Source organism: Hyla sarda, chromosome 7 (assembly GCF_029499605.1).
Source record: "Hyla sarda isolate aHylSar1 chromosome 7, aHylSar1.hap1, whole genome shotgun sequence".
Lineage (NCBI taxonomy): Eukaryota > Metazoa > Chordata > Amphibia > Anura > Hylidae > Hyla > Hyla sarda.
In genome coordinates this window covers 76,359,544-76,378,654 of record NC_079195.1, presented here as the reverse complement: position 1 = coordinate 76,378,654, position 19,111 = coordinate 76,359,544, and the positions used below count along the sequence as shown (strand labels likewise).

At 45.5% G+C, this 19,111-nt stretch overlaps 1 protein-coding gene across 3 annotated transcripts in view; it reads left to right on the top strand.

Moving 5' to 3' along the window:
* Positions 1-6,684: 6,684 nt before the first annotated feature.
* SH3PXD2A (SH3 and PX domains 2A) overlaps positions 6,685-19,111 on the top strand; it is a 373,845-nt gene continuing 361,418 nt past the window's right edge. For 2 of the 3 annotated variants that reach the window (XM_056529706.1, XM_056529705.1), the window contains exon 1: positions 6,685-7,075. In XM_056529706.1, coding sequence (XP_056385681.1) covers positions 7,004-7,075 — 72 coding nt within the window. In that variant the 5' untranslated portion in view covers positions 6,685-7,003. The remainder of the gene's footprint in view (positions 7,076-19,111) is intronic. The other variant, XM_056529708.1, reaches the window with a different exon arrangement.

Sequence of the window (19,111 nt, the reverse complement as noted above, 5' to 3'; positions counted from 1 at the left end):
CTCCTTATATGGGCAGAGGTGTAAGCAGAGAGCACTGTGGTCAGACTGAAACAACTACTCAACTTCCTCTGTAGTATACAGCAGCTGATAAGTACTGGAAGGATTAAGATTTTTTAATAGAAGTAATTCACAAATCTGTTTAACTTCCATGGAGTACAGTAAAATACGACACCAGTAGATATATCAGACACCATTCACAACAGCTGAAGCTCAGCCTCCCCCTCTTGTAGAATTAATGACTTCTGAAAAGGTCAAAGAGAATGCCCATTGGCGTCTCTAATTCATCTGAATGGGACAGGTCATGTCTATTGTTGTTGCGGTGGCGGGGTGTGTGGTGCAGTGCAGATGTTGTTACCCTAGGGGCAGATGGCATTAACCCCTTGTATTCGTGATGCCAGGGAGTGGTTTAGCCTATAACCACCCAAAAGTATACCGCCGGATCCTGGGCTAAGCACTGGGGGCAATAAAGACTCCTACACCAAGTTATGGACAATGGTAGCTTTACTGAGGGTAGACAGTTGGTAAAGTCTATACAGTTCAGCCAGGGCCCAAGGAAGTGACCAGTGACACAGAGACCTTAAGGGCTTGCTGGGACTTGTAGTAGGACTGGACAATTGAATGCAGACCACACTGACTTAACAGATGACAGGGACTGACTTGACTTGACTCATAAAGCTGTGACTTTAGCTTACTTGAATTGATGGTGTGTTACGCCTAGCGCTCCGGGTCCCCGCTCCTCCCCGGAGCGCGTACGGCGTCTCTCTCTCCGCAGCGCCCCGGTCGGTCCCGCTGACCGGGAGCGCTGCACTGTCATGGCCGTCGGGGATGCGATTCGCACAGCGGGACGCGCCCGCTCGCGAATCGCACCCCAGGTCACTTACCCGTTCCCGTCTCCTGCTGTCATATGCTGGCGCGCGCGGCTCCGCTCTCTAGGGCGCGCGCGCGCCAGCTCCCTGAGACTTAAAGGGCCAGTGCACCAATGATTGGTGCCTGGCCCAATTAGCTTAATTGGCTCCCACCTGCTCCCTGGCTATATCTGAGCTCCTCCCTTGCACTCCCTTGCCGGATCTTGTTGCCCTTGTGCCTAGTGAAAGCGTTTTGTGTGTCTAAAGCCTGTGTACCAGAACTTCTGCTATCCACCCTGACTACGAACCTTGCCGCCTGCCCCCGACCTTCTGCTACGTCCGACCTTGCTTCTGTCTACCCCCTTGTACCGCGCCTATCTTCAGCAGTCAGAGAGGTTGAGCCGTTGCTAGTGGATACGACCTGGTCACTACCGCCGCAGCAAGACCATCCCGCTTTGCGGCGGGCTCTGGTGAAAACCAGTAGTGACTTAGAACCGGTCCACTAGCACGGTCCACGCCAATCCCTCTCTGGCACAGAGGATCCACCTCCTGCCAGCCGGCATCGTGACAGTAGATCCGGCCATGGATCCCGCTGAAGTTCCTCTGCCAGTTGTCGCCGACCTCCCTACACTGGTCGCCCAGCAAGCCCGTCAAGAGCACCAGCTGTCGTACTTGACCACCATGACACAGCAACTCCAGTCGCAGCTTCAGCAGCTCCAGTCACAGCAACAGCAATTTCAGTCTCAGCTACAGCAGCAACAACCATCTCCTCCGCCAGCTCCTGCACCTCTTCCGCAGCGAGTGGCCACTCCTAGCCTCCGCCTGTCCTTGCCGGACAAATTTAATGGGGACTCTAAGTGTTGCCGTGGCTTTCTTTCGCAATGTTCCCTGCACTTGGAGATGATGTCGGACCAGTTTCCTACTGAAAGGTCTAAGGTGGCTTTCGTAGTCAGCCTTCTGTCTGGAAAAGCCCTGTCATGGGCCACACCGCTCTGGGACCGCAATGACCCCGTCACTGCCTCTGTACACTCCTTCTTCTCGGAAATTCGAAGTGTCTTTGAGGAACCTGCCCGAGCCTCTTCTGCTGAGACTGCCCTGCTGAACCTGGTCCAGGGTAATTCTTCCGTTGGCGAGTACGCCATACAATTCCGTACTCTTGCTTCAGAACTATCCTGGAATAATGAGGCCCTCTGCGCGACCTTTAAAAAAGGCCTATCCAGCAACATTAAAGATGTTCTGGCCGCACGAGAAACTCCTGCTAACCTGCATGAACTCATTCATCTAGCCACTCGCATTGACATGCGTTTTTCTGAGAGGCATCAAGAGCTCCGCCAGGAAAAAGACTTAGATCTCTGGACACCTCTCCCACAGTCTCCATTGCAATCTGCGCCTAGGCCTCCCGCCGAGGAGGCCATGCAAGTGGATCGGTCTCGCCTGACCCTGGAAGAGAGGAATCGCCGTAAGGAAGAGAATCTTTGTCTGTACTGTGCCAGTACCGAACATTTTTTGGTGGATTGCCCTATCCGTCCTCCACGTCTAGGAAACGCACGCTCGCACCCAGCTCTCGTGGGTGTGGCGTCTCTTGATGCTAAGTCGGCTTCTCCACGTCTCACGGTGCCTGTACGGATTTCTACTTCAGCCAGCTCTTCCCTCTCAGCCGTGGCCTGCCTGGACTCTGGTGCCTCTGGGAATTTTATTCGGGAGTCCTTGGTGAATAAATTCCGCATCCCGGTGACCCGTCTTGTCAAGCCACTCCACATTTCCGCGGTCAACGGAGCCAGGTTGGATTGCACCGTGCGTTATCGCACGAAGCCCCTCCTAATGTGCATCGGAAATCATCACGAAAAAATTGAGTTTTTGGTCCTCTCCAATTGCACGTCCGAAATTCTCCTGGGACTACCCTGGCTTCAACACCATTCCCCAACCCTGGATTGGTCCACAGGGGAGATCAAGAGCTGGGGTACCTCTTGCTTCAAGGACTGCCTTAAACCGGTTCCCAGTACTCCCTGCCGTGACCCTGTGGTTCCTCCTGTATCCGGTCTCCCTAAAGTCGTTATGGACTCTGCCTGCCTTAAGAAGTGCCTCTCCCCCCCTCCCAGTCCAGTCAGGCAAGCCTCGGTGCCTCCTCATGGCCCTCGTCCTGGTGTCACACTGCCCCGTGCCAGGCCTCGCCCTCTGCCCTCCCTCCCCATTCCTACTCCTGCTGTTCTGCCTTCCGTTGAGGAATCCCTCCATCCTTTCCCGGTCTCCTCATCCCAGGGGAGGCAGTTACCGGACAAAGAGAAGGGGAGACCTAAGGGGGGGGTACTGTTACGCCTAGCGCTCCGGGTCCCCGCTCCTCCCCGGAGCGCGTACGGCGTCTCTCTCTCCGCAGCGCCCCGGTCGGTCCCGCTGACCGGGAGCGCTGCACTGTCATGGCCGTCGGGGATGCGATTCGCACAGCGGGACGCGCCCGCTCGCGAATCGCACCCCAGGTCACTTACCCGTTCCCGTCTCCTGCTGTCATATGCTGGCGCGCGCGGCTCCGCTCTCTAGGGCGCGCGCGCGCCAGCTCCCTGAGACTTAAAGGGCCAGTGCACCAATGATTGGTGCCTGGCCCAATTAGCTTAATTGGCTCCCACCTGCTCCCTGGCTATATCTGAGCTCCTCCCTTGCACTCCCTTGCCGGATCTTGTTGCCCTTGTGCCTAGTGAAAGCGTTTTGTGTGTCTAAAGCCTGTGTACCAGAACTTCTGCTATCCACCCTGACTATGAACCTTGCCGCCTGCCCCCGACCTTCTGCTACGTCCGACCTTGCTTCTGTCTACCCCCTTGTACCGCGCCTATCTTCAGCAGTCAGAGAGGTTGAGCCGTTGCTAGTGGATACGACCTGGTCACTACCGCCGCAGCAAGACCATCCCGCTTTGCGGCGGGCTCTGGTGAAAACCAGTAGTGACTTAGAACCGGTCCACTAGCACGGTCCACGCCAATCCCTCTCTGGCACAGAGGATCCACCTCCTGCCAGCCGGCATCGTGACATGGTGGCTGCAGGACTTGACTTTGAGGTCTCCAACACTATGAACACACACAAGAGGCACGCCTGCACTAGATCTCAGTTTAGCAGAAGAGCAGAGCTTAAAGAGAGCTAAAAGCCAAGAGAGCAAAGCTAGCTGCACTCAGGTCTTACATGGGGGAGACTACCCTTTAAATTCCAGGATTTCTACAATGAACTGACCTTAATATACCCAACAAAGCCCCTTAGTGGAGACAAGCGGATCCCTCAGATTCTACACTTAGTGTTGGGCGCGAATATTCTCATTTCAAATTTCTATCGCGAATATTGCAAATATATTCGCTATACATTCGAAATTGCGAATATCCATTTTTCCGCATATGTGCATATTTGGATATGTGAATATTCGCATATTCGCATATGCGTATATTCGCATCTGTGAATATTTGCATATTCCTTCTTTTCACTTGAGGGCCAATTAGAATGATGCAAATTCACTTGTCAGAGGTTACCAACAACATCCCTAGCAACCAATAGTAAAGTTGTATTCTTCCTCGAATACGCGAATATGCAAATATTCACATATGCAAATATTCACATATGCGAATATTTGCATATGTGAATAAACGAATACGCGAAATTCGCGAATATAGGACAAATATTCGTCAATATATTCGCAAAGTATAGCAAATTCGAATATGGCCAATGCCGCTCATCACTATTGACCAAAACACACTGATCTATTTCACACTAAAGCATGGCATGCTTGTTCCTGTAATCTATATACAGTATGTGTAATTTTAACTATACATATAGCTGTCAGCGTGAGACTAGCTTATCACATACCGTTAAGTGTGGTTTTTCAATGACAGCTGCCTAGTGAGTGTAGGAGGACTCCCTGTTATTACAAGGATCTGATAAATCAAAAATGCAAGGCATTGCTGCCCTTATGTTATCAAAAGTGTCAGGGAAGGGGTTGATAAGGCAATAAACACAGGTGGTCTGGGGAGATGCTGCAGACAGTATGAATAATAGACTAGAGCACAGGGTAAGGGGAAAAGATTTCCCACCTTGGTAAGCCTACCTGGAATTCCGTATGAGAAACACTTGTGGAACAGGTATATTGTGCGCACAGGGGTTGTGGTGTAGCTATTGGAAATCTCTGGAGTGGGGATCTCTGCTAGACATAATACATGATCTGTGTATGGTAGGGCTTGACAAATATTTTAAGAATCAAGAAGCCAGTAAAAAAAAGTTAGGAGCCAGGATGCTGCACATCATGCAACACAATGTCACTACGCAACATGACACTATGTGACATGGAACGTCAGCGCTAAAGGCGGCTGATTGGCTGCGACAGTCACCTGATGTCTGCTGCTCATGTAGCTCTGGAGCACAGACGACAGACAGAATGGGGGGTCAGCGAAGGTATAGACACGTAGGTAAGTAAAACTGATTTTTGTTTTGGGATGGACACTTCGGAAAGGGCCAACACAAACCTGGAGCGCTTACAATTAAAGAGTGTATTGTCTTATGGCAGTGTTCTCCAAACTGTGGACCTCCAGAAGTTGCAGAACTATAACTCCCAGCATGCTGAGAGTTGTAGTTTTTAAAACAGCTGGAGGTCCACAGTTTGAAAACCACTAATCTAGGGTATCATAACAGTGGATACAGTGGATACATACTATATAAATATAATAAAGAGTGTATTGTCTTATGGCAGTGTTCTCCAAACTGTGGACCTCCAGATGTTGTAGAACCACAGTTCCTAGTATGCCCGGACAGTTGTTGCCTGTCCGGGCATACTGGGAGTTGTAGTTCTGCAACAGCTGGAGGTCCACATCCTGGGAGTTGTAGTTTCTCAACAGCTGGAGGTCCACCTTCTGGGAGTTGTAGTTTTGCAACAGCTGGAGGTCCACAGTTTGGAAACCACTGATCTAAGGTATCATAACAATGTATACCAACTATATAAATATAATAAAGAGTGTATTGTCTTAGGTCAGTGGCTGCCCGGGCATACTGGGAGTTGTAGTTCTGCAACAGCTGGAGGTCCACATGCTGGGAGTTGTAGTTTTGCAACAGCTGGAGGTCCACAGTTTGGAAACCACTGATCCAAGGCATCATAACAATGTATACCAACTATATAAATATAATAAAGAGTGTATCGTCTTAGGTCAGTGTTCTCCAAACTGTGGAGGTCCACATTCTGGGAGTTGTAATTTTGCAACAGCTGGAGGTCCACAGTTTAGAAACCACTGGTCTAGGACACCATAACAGTGGCTTTAATCTCATGAAATCTATATAGTAGCTACTGTATAGCATCAGGCACATTACACAACTACAACAAAAATTTTACGGTTTGAATGGAATTGCAAACCGCTATGTATGATGAGTCCTTTACATTTGTTACAATGTATCGTTTCCATGTTCACTTTGTCCAGTGGCTTTGGCCATGGAGCCAGTAAATCTTCTAGCAATACAAAAACTCAAACATTTGTTGACCACATTTACCCAAAGCCCTGCAAGGCTCCATTTGTGGATCCTTCCCTCCAATTTTTTTTTTTTTTTTTTTTTACTGTACTTCCTGCAGGATTTACTCCTATGTTGCATATTCCTATGTTTTTTTCATCTTAAAACCATTCAGCTTTACACTTGATTCATTGTATCACTGTGATGATGAATGGAGTCATTAGAAATCATAAGGCAATAATAATACACAGAGGCTGGGAGTGCTGCTGCTGCTGCTGTACACAAGGTTTAGACAGCTCTATCCATACAGGAGTGGAGGAGGGTCACACCAATGTAGCCATAGGGGGCGGGGAACAGGCTTGACTGTGTAGGCAGCTCTAGATCAGGAGCAGTCCTGGGAGACACAAGGACAGCTGAGTCTATACAGCCTGGGTCACCAGCACATGGCACAGGGAGCAGCACATGGCACTGTAATCAGTACCAAGCCTGCAGCACCAGAGCCTGCTTCTGTACCCAGCTCCCTGCTCCTACCATCCAGCTCCCTCCTTTGCTGGTATCAGCAGCACATGGCACTGTAAGCAACCACTGGGAGCTTCCTGTCCATAGTTCTATTTCTGAGCAGATCCCAGGGATAATGTCATTTTCCTAGAGAGCTCCAGCCTGCACTCTCTGCACTCTTTGCACTCTCTCTCTCCAACATGATGTCTTATGGAGTGGTGGATGTGTGTGTCCAGGATGTACAGAAGAGGAGGAATCCATCCAAACATTATGTAAGTAGTAGGGGCATCCCTGAATGTTGACAGCTAATGTATTGGTAAACATGGATGGTGCTTGGCCATATTTACAAACATTGCATACACTGTATACAGTACTGCATGCTACATTGTATCTCAGAACAGGTGGGTTTTGTGGTTTTATATTGCTTTATCATGTGATTGTATCCATTTTTATGAACAAATACAGACAGGCACACACCTGTTTATCCTTTGTTTTGCATGTACTGTACAGTATGTATTCAGTATTGTATGTTTTTATGCACTGTAGGTTGTGTTTATTTTGTGGGCTTGTATTCTTGTATTTATATTATGCAATATTATACTGTATTATATTATGTTATGTTATTGTAATGACGTTATTCCAAAACACCCACTGTATATACAAGAAGTTTGTGGGTCTCCAAACTGTGGACCTCCAGCTGTTGCAAAACTACAATTTCCAGCATGTACACTGGTCTAGGACATCATAACACTGGTCTTGGCCATCATAACGGTGGATACCTACTATATATATATATATATATATATATATATATATATATAGAATGAAGAGTGAATTGTCTTATGGCAGTGTTCTCCATACTGTGGACCTCCAGATGTTGCAAAACTACAACTCCCAGCATGTAGACTGGTCTAGGTCATCATAACACTGGTCTTGGCCATCATAACAGTGGATACCTACTATATATATATAAAGAGAGAGAGAGAGAGAGAGAGAGAGAGAGAGAGAGAGAGAGAGAGAGAGAGAGAGAGAGAGAGAGAGAGAGAGAGAGAATTGTCTTATGGCAGTGGTCTCAAAACTTTGGACCTCCAGCTGTTGCAAAACTACAACTCCCAGCATGCACACTGGTCTAGGACATCATAACACTGGTCTTGGCCATTATAACAGTGGATACAGTGTATACCTACTACTATATATATATAGAGAGAGAGAGAGAGAGAGAGAGAGGATAAAGGGTAAATTGTCTTATGGCAATGGTCTCCAAACTGTTGACCTCAAGCTGTTGCAAAACTACAACTCCCAGCATGCCCGGACAGCCAGCGGCTGTCCGGGCATGCTGGGAGTTGTAGTTTTACAACAACTGGAAGATCACAGTTTGGAAACCCCTGGCCTATGGCATCATAACAGTGGATACCTACTGTATATATAATAAAGAGTGTATTGTCTTATGGCAGTGCTCTCCAAACTGTGGACCTCCAGCTGTTGCAAACTACAACTCCAAGCATTTCCAAACAGCCAGGTGCAGTAGGGTAAAAAGCCAAACTTCAAGGAAATCAGGAATTCAATGGCCCTGACCGGGATGGACACAACTCAGGTGCTATGTCTTGAGGCAGAACACTTTTTATTAACCAAGAAGCAACGCGTTTCACTGCGCAGCGCAGTGAAACGTGTTGCATCTTGGTTAAGAAAGTGTTCTTCCTCAAGTCATCGCACCTGAGTTGTGTCCATCCTGGTTGGCGCCGTTGAATTCCTGATTTCCTTGACCATGGAGCTGGTAAATCTTCTAGCAATGGGCCATGTCACTTGTTTGCATAGCTATGTCCCCGCATGTGACCGTAAAGACAAAAAAAGTGTGTGTGTGTGTATATATATATATATATATATATATATATATATATATATATTTATACAAAAAAATCAATGTATGGGAACAAAAACAGCTGCATCCTCCTATGTGGTCAGGAGATCATCTGTTGGGTTCGGTATATCATAGAGAGCTGAGTGCTGCCTCGCTTCCTGCCAGTGGGATCCCCCTTTATTCGTGTTGCAGTTTAGCACCAGGGAGCGAGGACAAGGCTTCTGGACTCCTCCCCAGGCAGTTGCTCTGAGTTGTAACAATTGATTTAAAGGGATTATTAATAGAGCAGAAAGCCGCCCATTGGTTCCTTACTACTGATCCTGTTTGTAGCCTTTCCAGCTGCTCTTTATAGATCAGCCTTGTAGTTTCTGACAGTCCATGGCTGGAGGTTACAAATGAAGGAGTTTTTATCTCCTTCCACATATACTTTCCTGATGCCGGATCATTGTTATTACAATGAATGGGATTTATTGTACACACGCTGGTATATGTATTCAAGTCACATCCTGGCATGCAACCGTGCACCAAATGTCCCATTTCCTAAATCACAAATATAATGCGGAGAGGAAGACCGGCATGGCGGTTTAGGGCTGCATGCATATTGTTGGCCATGACTACAAAGCAGAATAACTGAGCTCTGTCCAACACTGCCTTATTATGTCCCGATAATGAAAGGCTACACAGAGAAGATGGACAAATGGACTGTCAGGCTGTATAATGGGGTGGATCATTTTTATGAAAATGACTTATTAATATCTTCAGAGCTTCCTTAATGTTTCCCAACCAGGGTGCCTCCAGATGTTTCAGAACTACACCACCTAGCATGCCTTAGAGCAAAGTTTCCCAACCAGGGTGCCTCCAGCTGTTGCAAAACTACAACACCAAACATGCCTAAGATCAGAGTTTCCCAACCAGGGTGCCTCCAGCTGTTGCAAAACTACAACTCCCGGAATGCTGGGTGTTGTAGTTTTGCAACAGCTGGAGGCACCCTGGTTGGGAAACATTACCTTTAGGAGGTATTTCATGTGTTGTTCTGGTGACATGGACCTTACTTAGAGATATTATGATTCACAAAAGAAATAGTTATATGACTAACTTAGCTCTGCTATGTCTGTATAGATTATAATGACGAATATTCCCTAGTTTTGATCTGACATGGTCATAGGGCGTTTGTGTACAATTCTTAGATGTTTCTCGCTCATGAGCTTAGTCCACAGTGAACATTTCCTTGTGGCTCTATTGATGTAGTTGCTTTCTCTCCCCCCCCCCCCAAACTCTTTAAGTATACACTTTAAGGGTCTCTTCACACGCACAGTATCCTGTGCATATTTAATGCAGATTTGATGCTGCCAGTTTACATTGAAATCTGCAGCTTCGAGTCTGCAGCATCAAATATACACAGGATACTGTATGTATGAATACACCCTAAGGGTAAGGTCACAAGTGTTGTTTTTTGCTGCAAATTTTCTTCTGCGTATTTTACTACCCATTGAATTCAATAGGTAGCCAAATCAGCTGCGTATTGTACTACCCATTGACTTCAATGGGTAAGAAAATACGCAGCAGCAAATACGCAGCAAAATGTGATCCTACCCTTAGGGTGCGTTCACACGCTGTTTGTTTTTGCAGGTTTTCCGCTGTGTATTTGAAAGGGGCGTTCTCTTCTCGGCTATCCATAGCAGATTTTCCGCCGCAGAATTTACACTGCGGAAAATCCGCCGCAGTCACTACTGACTTCAATGGGGCTTGCGGCGGATTTTCCGCAGCGTAAATTCCTCCATGGAAAATCTGCTGCGGATAGCCGAGAAGAGCACGCACCCTTTCAAATACGCAGCGGAAAATCCGCAAAAACAAAGAGTGTGTGAATGTACCCTCAGGGTACGTTCACGCATGCAATTTTTTCTGCTGTAGATTTGCTTCTGCAGATTTTGCTGCCCAAAAATCTGCAGCAAAAATATGCATATGTGAATGCACCCGCTGACAAAGGCCCCCAAAGTGCTGCCCTCTTTGTGCCTGCTAATAGCGGCAATCCGCCACTACCAGCAGACACACTGCGACGTGCAAGTTACCCTGCAGTGTACTCGCACACATCGCGGCCGCTCTCTGTGTAGCTCAGGGAGCCGGGGGAGCGGCCGTGATGTGCGGGATGTGCGGATACACTGCAACTCGCACTTCACAGTGTGTCTGCTGGTAGCGGCGGATTGCCGCTATTAGCAGGCACAAAGAGGGCAGCACTTTAGGGGCCTTTGTCAGCGGATCCGCAGCTGCGCATCCGCAGCTGCGGATCCGCTGACAAATACGCCCGTGTGAATGCACCCTAAGGGCGTATTTGCTGCGCAGAGGATTTTACTACCATTGACTTCAATGGGTCAGCATAAAATCCACAGTAGAGGCTGATTTGCAGATTTTCCAGTGACAGAAAGCTACGGTCATCTGGTTAAATGCTCAGGACAACTGGGAAAAGCTTTCCAGATTACATAAGACAGGATGTGATCCCATTCTTGGCACTAGATATATAGCTACTGGTTGGAATCACATTACAACCATGTGAACGTGGCCTAATGGTTAATTTTGATTGGTGTAATAGTAGTGTATTATGTCTGTAATAACTGCACCCCACCTACGTCCACTGAACTAGTTTAGGTGTTATGGGCCTAGTATGGACCCTAAAATATGGCTATGTTTCTGATATAACCACCCTATAATGGGTCCAAGAATGCATTGACGTAGTTGGATTTGCATGTAAGATATATAAATTTTGTATCACAGAATGGAATCGGATCCCATTAGATAGTTGAGCAAAGATTCCCTTCTAGGTGAAATTCCGTACAAATTGCGTTCTGCAAAGTTTGCTAAATGGAATTGCGTAATTCTTCGGAAACTGTGTCCGAATTTCTGCAGAATTCTCTGTTCTCTAAACACAGAATTCTACCGAAATTCATGCCCCATAGTGTCCAATGGGATTCCACACTAAGTTTTACGGAATGCGGAATTGCCGCCACAGAAATGCTGCTGTGTGACTGGGACAGCGGAATCCCATTGAAGTAAGTAGGAAGTAAATTTTAGCAGAATTTCTGGCGGAATTCTTCCCGCACGGAAATTCTGCCATGTGAACATGGCCTTATGGTATCCAGTCACATCTGTGGCACAAAATAGATTGCCACAATTGTGGTGCATGTGAGAACTATTTGACAAGAGCCGGGATAGGAAACCTCTGGCACTTCTGATGTTGTGGACTACATCCCCCATGATGCTCTTACGGCCAAAATACTGCAAAAGCATCATGGGAGATGTAGTCCAATGTAGTCATTTCCAGTGCCTAAGGTTGCCTATGCCTGGACTAGAGCCTTGGTCCTCATGGATATGGCAGCGTTGCATGTTCAGAAACCATATGCTGACCCATGGAGTTCCTGTGGTTCCATATCGGGGAGAATTGTCCACAACATTTGCTGCTGTATATGTCTCTTACAGCATTGAATTAGTTATTATCTTTGTGTTTTGTAAACAACTTCTGTATCTGGTTTGTTGTATTTCCTGTAGTTTGTTTGGAAGATAAATCTCCCCACCCCTCCCTGAGATGCAACTAAAGTATCTCTCTAGACCAGTGTTACCCAACCAGGGTGCCTCCAGCTGTTGCAGAACTACAGCTCCCAGCATGTCTATACAGCCATCTTGGTTTACTCTTTAGTTCTGTGTGATTCCATGGCACATATTGTAAACATACAGTTAGGCTTGTTTTGCCTAAAGTAGTGGTTTATAAACTGCGGACCTCCAGCTATTGCAATACTACAACTCCTAGCATGCCCGGACTTGGGAAGAAATGTTTTTCTTTTAAATTAACTGATGCCAGAAAGTAAAACAGATTTGTAATTTACTTTTATTTAAAAATCTTAAGCCTTCCATGACTGATCAGCTGCTGTATGCTTCAGAGGAAGTTGTGTAGTTCTTTCCAGTCTGACCACAGTGCTCTCTGCTGACACCTCTGTCCATGTCAGGAACTGTCCACAGAAGGAGAGGTTTGCTATGGGGATCTGCTCTTGCTCTGGACAGTTCCTGACACAGACAGAGGTGGCAGCAGAAAGCACTGTGGTCAGACTAGAAAGAACTACACAACTTCCTCTAGAACATACAACAGCTGATAAGTACTGGAAGGCTTGAGATTTTTCAACAGAAGTAACATACAGCTCTGTATAACTTTCTGGCACTAGTTGATTAAAAAACATTTTTTTTCCCCTCGGCAGTACCCCTTTAACTTATATATTACTAGTTATGCTTCAAAGCTCTGGTATAGGTTGGACATTGATTTACAGGGCAGCTACCTATAGGTGGCACTAGAGAGGCAGCCTTCTTCCTTCTGGGGTAGAGCAGATTTGTATACGTTTTTCCCCCATGGAGGAAGTATTCATCCACCAGTTGAGTCTCTTCCGTAAGAACCAGTATTCCCCCAATCTGTGTCTAATTTAAAATGATTTAGGTACTTTTTCTATATTTTAGAAATTACTGTTATAAATATAAGAATTGTTATTGCATAAATATGCCAATATTACATTTCTGTATCAAAGTAAAGCCATGGTTTAGCAGAATATTTGCTATATAAAGGCACAATAATGGAACAGATGAGAACAAGTAACAGTGTTGTAATTTGTATAAACTAAATCAATGTTTAATTTGGGATTTCCCAACCAGGGTGCCTCTGGCTGTTGCAAAACTACAACTCCCAGCATGCCCGGACAGCCTAGGGCTGTCCGGGCATGCTGGGAGTTGTAGTTTCGCAACAGCTGGAGGCACCATGGTTGGGAAACACTGGTTTAATCTTAAGTCATGAGTTGTTGTGCTATGTCTCAAGTGGGTGACAACAGGAAATGGGGTAAATAAAGCCCCATATACCTGATGAAGTCGTGTGCTTAGAACCTTTATGGGGATATGCAGAAGGTATAGGCAGTCCGCGCGCCACCATAAAACCTATTTTTACTTAGAGCTATTTCTCCTAGGCAAGAATACCTTCATAATACAGTTTCTGATGGAACACGCTATCATTTTGTTATGGGATCAAAGACATATGAAAATATAATATGAGCCCATAGATTTTTATTGGTGACATATAACAGATCCCTACAAAATGAGGCTGTGATGTAGCTGAATATATGAACCCCAAGTCTCATTAGATTCAACCGTTTAACTACGCTCCTGTTTTTACATTTAAGTAATGTGTATGTAGGATGTGATAGTGTATATGGCACGCAATACAAATGCACAGTGGTATACCAATATTAGTAAATAGCCCTTTTGTGTAGCATATCATAGCTGTATTTGTAGGTAAGATGTTAAAGGAGAACTCCAGCAAAAGTTATCCACAGGAAAGGAGATAAGTAGATGATCGCGGGGGTGGGGGTGGGGGGGGGTGGGGTCCGACCGCTATGTCTGGGACAGGACCCTGGCTCTCTCAGTGAGTGAGTGAGTCTACCGGTAGAAGGCACTCCCTTCATTCATTTCTATGGGAGCGTTGATGATGCCTGAGTGCTTTACTCAGGTCTGTTCAGCGCTCCCATAGAAGTCAATGGAGCATGTGTCGTCTGCAGCATGCGCTCCTCACTGAGCGCTAGGTCTTGTCCCGGAGATTGCGAGAGGTCCCAACGGTATCCTGTGGAAACGAAATAAGTACATTTTTGCCAAAGTTCTCCTTTAAAGGAGTACTGTGGTGCAGGACAACTTATCCCCTATCCAAAGGCACCCCAGCTCTCTGCATGAATGGTGCTTTGTCAACCCCTGCACGAAGCGGTGACCGATACACCCCCTCCATGCATCTCTATGTTCAAGTATCTCCCATTCTCCCGTAGAGGTACATGGAGAGTGTGCGTGACCTCTGCTTCATGTGGGGGTCAACAGTCTTCTTGCACAGAGCGGAGAGCACCCTGTACACGAGGAGAGCTGGGAACCGTGCAGGAGATTGCGAAGAGTCCCAGGATCCTTTGGATAGGGAATAAGTTGTCCTGCCCCACAGTACTCCTTTAAGAAATACAGAAATGTGGGGAAATTTAGCTCTTCCTCACCAATACATCATAAAACCTGTTTGATACTAACAGTCATATTACTGTCTATTGTCTATTTATATCACGAGTCAAAGTAGCAGTAAGGCTCAAAGGTCTGCCTCCACCTATTCTCTTATTTAGCTGGTGCAGTGTACAGAGAACTATAAGTAAACATTCAGAACCAGTGCAAACAGCGCAGTTCTGTAATATCACCTCCCGTTAGGTTAACTGGCACCATATGGTTTGGTAAAGTTGGAGGTGACCTTATGTTTGAAGACTTGTTACTCTAAAAAATGGATTAAACCCAGAGCAAACATATCCTTATTATGGGACACAAGAGATAATCCAGCAGTAAAAGGTGTATCTGTTATTATGGGGTATAAATGGGAAACTTGCCAAAGTTCACTGGTTGTGTGTTGGGGACAGTACAGTGCAATGTACATGTTATTATTGGATAATGGTAATTAAAGGTGACTTGTCAACAAGTACAGCTTAAACTAAATCTACATGAACCTTCCGATTTTGGCAGGTTCAGTTAACTGTCTAAAGTGTATGGCGGCATCCCGACATCAACAGATGATGTTAGTGCAGAGAAGGGTCGGGGTGTTGGAGCTTATACCAGTCCCCATTGTTATAAATGAAATATGAATATTTGTCTGTGCTGTATGATAATGTGTATGAGGAGGTTGGGAGAGTTATTGAAAGTGTATGGCCACTTTTACCCTATTGAGTAAAAGCGCATTTTCCCAGTTTACAAAAAAAAAAAAAGATGGGTTCCAACGAAGCCACATAGGAGAGAATATATTCTGATCCTGTACTTCTCTTTCAGTCATTAAAAGAGAAATAACTGCCAAGGATCAAGTGTAAGTCTTATGCAAGTGTAAGAGGGGTCAAGTAAAGAAAGGTACTGCACAGTCACTAGTCTGCAGGCCCAGCTTCAAGGTTTCATATTCTGCAACTTAGTATTATACGAGCACTACTCACATGGGTGTCACTGATGTCTCGGATAGTCCCCTTATGTACATGGAGTCCTCTATCCTAGGTGTCACTCTATCGCTGGTGGGATTGCAGTCCAATCATACTATTCACATGGTTTATAGTCCTGCCATGTGCATCAGGCTTAAAGCTATGTCTCTCTCTATCACCTATATTTCACTAAAAATTAGCGTATCACAGCTGCTCAATGTCTTTCTCATCTTTCCAGAGGGAGGGGGTGTGTCCATCTCTTGCCTGCACGTTGACTCCTCCCCCTACCTCACTCTGTTGACTCACCGCATTCGGGAGCCTGGCAGCCCTGCTCTGTAACCTTTCCTTTTCTGGATCTATGCTATACACACACATACATACACACACACAATGATTTTTGGAGATTGCCTGTACTCACTAAAGACAATATGATGAGTGTATAACTTACATCTTCCTAAATTAGTGCAAAGGTTTAGTGCTAAAAGTACAGTGTTTTTATGCATAGATTTTATATATGTTTCTATGTCATTCATGTGTGTCATTCTTCGCCAGTTCTGTAATGCTGGGACTTGAAGTTTTGGAATAGTTAGAGGGACTGTGTTTGTTAAACTCTTTTTTTTTACAGCAATGTTGTCTTTAGCTGTGAGCCTACAGCTTTTGTAAAGCTACAACTCCCAGCATGCCCAGACATCCCTTGACGGTCCAAGCTTGCTTGGAGTTGTAGTTTTGAAACAGCAAGAGGCACATTTTTTGTAAAACTTTGTGTTACATCAGTGTTGCTGCCGGCTGTGTTCCTCCTGCAGCCTTGTCAATCAGCCATCTCTTGTCCATGACCCTTGGACACACTCATGCTGCTGTGGGACTCATCAGTGTCCCAAGAGGTATGGGGACCCCTAGTGGTGGGATTTTCAAAGGCAGTTTTCTGTAATAAAATGTGAATAAAAAAAAAAAAAGTATATTAGAAAAACTATTGTTTTGCCAAGATGTACAACATATAAAAAGTTTTTATATCTGACACTGCCTATTTAACTGTACACTTCATCTAGACAGTGTATTAGCAGTATATATTGCAGTATCCTCAATCACCGGCATCTGCTTCCAAGAAAGTCTTTGCTATGGACGCGCTTGTCTGTCCGCAATAGTGTAATATGCTCAACACATATTTTTCTCTCCCAGGAGAACAAGTCTTTGTAGGAGTCCGGTTTTCTACTCTCTTCTTTGTATACAGGACAAAATGTGTTGTATACGAGGCAACTAAAAGAGAGGAAGGGGCAACAGGCATCTATAAAGAATGCGTGAAAACAGCTGCAAGTTTGGTGCAACTGTTCCTAGCATACTTAGTCCATACTTGGTCCACACCTAGACTTTTTGTTGCTGACTACAAAAAAAATCCATGTCTATAGGAATGCATTGCTAGGAAAAACTGTTTAAAATTGCTCCAGTCAAGCCAGTCACTAGCAAATTATTTTTCTTTTTTTCTTTCTTTTAATTGCTACTTGCTGGTTTTATGAGCAGTTTCTAAAAAGTAGTAGAGACTGTTTTCCTTCTTAGACAAATGGGAAAATCACTTGGAAATTGCAAGAATTCTTTTCGCAGGGTCCTGATTGTTCTGTAAGCAAAAATCCTTTCCTAAAGGTGAATTTGGATGCTTCCCAATTCAAAGAATAAGCCTTGATGAGGATAAAAAACCCCATGTATGAGACCATATACTAAAAATATTGGGTGGAGATTTATTTATTTTCTTTTTTTTCTTCTTTTTTTGGGGTCATTTATGTGCTTATGTGCGACACATTTATCATATTTAATTTTAATATTGAAATTTGGTGCACATAAGGAAAAATCAGTAAATTACTTCAGAACACCATTTTGTATGATTCCTCCTCTCTGCCACTTTTCTGCACAAAAATTTAGTTGAGACTTTTTAAAAGTTCTTTTCAAAGGCAGTTTTGTTAGCCGGGTCTTATATGGCTTTGACTCTTTATGGAGGATTTTGCGACTTTTAAGTCTATGTGAGACATTCACACTTCATAAATTCATGACCACTGCAAAGTGAAAACCAAGTTGCTTAGGTAAGGCTGTTTGCTACTTTAGGTGTACCCAAAAAAGTGGCAAAAAAGGCTGGGTTCACATAAAGTTCCTTACATACGAGGACCGGATCCAGCTGGGAAATGGGAAAACAAAAAACGGGTACAGGGCAAAAAAAATCACTATCTGACTCCAGTTGGCTCATACAAATAAATGAGATGGAGGCCAAGTCCTCTTGGGATACGGGAGCGCCTGGTTTTCCCATCTCCCAGACGGATCCGGGCCCTGTATGTAAGAATCCTGATGTGAATGCAGCCTTAAAAGGGGTACTCCGCTGCTGTGCAAGTTTTGTGAAAATGTGACCCGGTCCTATGTGTTATCTGAACATCCTGGTGTTGCGGAGCTTAGCGCTAGCGGTTGGGGGCTAAACTTACCTTTAGTTCTGGCAGGTTGTAGTGTAGTTTTTTGAGTTCTCCTTTGCTGACGACCACATTTCTTGCTCCTTTTGCGGCCATGTTGTGTTCTTGACCTGTGTGTGGGTGTGCATGAAGCTGTCCTTGACTTTTCCCGTGCTCCGATTCTGGTCAAACCCTCCTTTTGAATATTTATTCTAGTTGTTTAGCCACTCCTTTTAGGGGTGCAGCCATCGCAGTGTCTCTGTTTGTATTGGCTGAAGCCTAACATGTTGAGTGATGCAGCAGCAACAGCGTAGGGATGAATGAGGAAAGTTCGGTTGTAGTGCAGTGTCAGCTATTGGCCAGTGCAGGAAAGTTCGGTAGCAGTGTAGTGTCAGCTATTGGCCAGTGCAATGATGCCGCCAAAAGGACGAACAAGGGACAGAACAACATATTCTAAGCAGCACAAAAGGCAGAGACTAATGGCCGAGGAAGGGCGTGGAAAAGCAGACAGACCTAACCCTGTGAAAGGGAAAAAAAGCAACGAGAACGGCCGCAAGACCTCCTGGGAACTGTAGTTCCTCTGCCAGGCAAAACAGGAAGACTGAGAGGGAATACAAAACACCACACAGAACAAAGTACGGATGTCCAGGATCCCACCAATATTGCAGGGTAAGGCAAACATGCATGAGAGCCAGCAGAGGGAAAACCACATAACCAATGGAGTACCCCTTTAATGCAATGAGAAATCTCCTCCATAATGTTTATTACATATCAATAATAAAATCAAGTAAAAAGGAAAGAGTAAGGCTTGGTTCACACCGTGGAATTTCGGGGCAGAATTTCTGCCGGAGATTGAGCCGGCGACACTAGGACCGCGCAGACTACATTGCCGTCCCCATAGATGGCAATGCATTTCTGAGCAGATCTCCCAAAAGATCCACCCAGAAATGCATTGCAGTCTATGGGGGCAGCAATGCAGTCTGCTTGGTCCTAGTGCCGCTTGCTCAATCTCCAGCAGAAATTCTTTCCAGA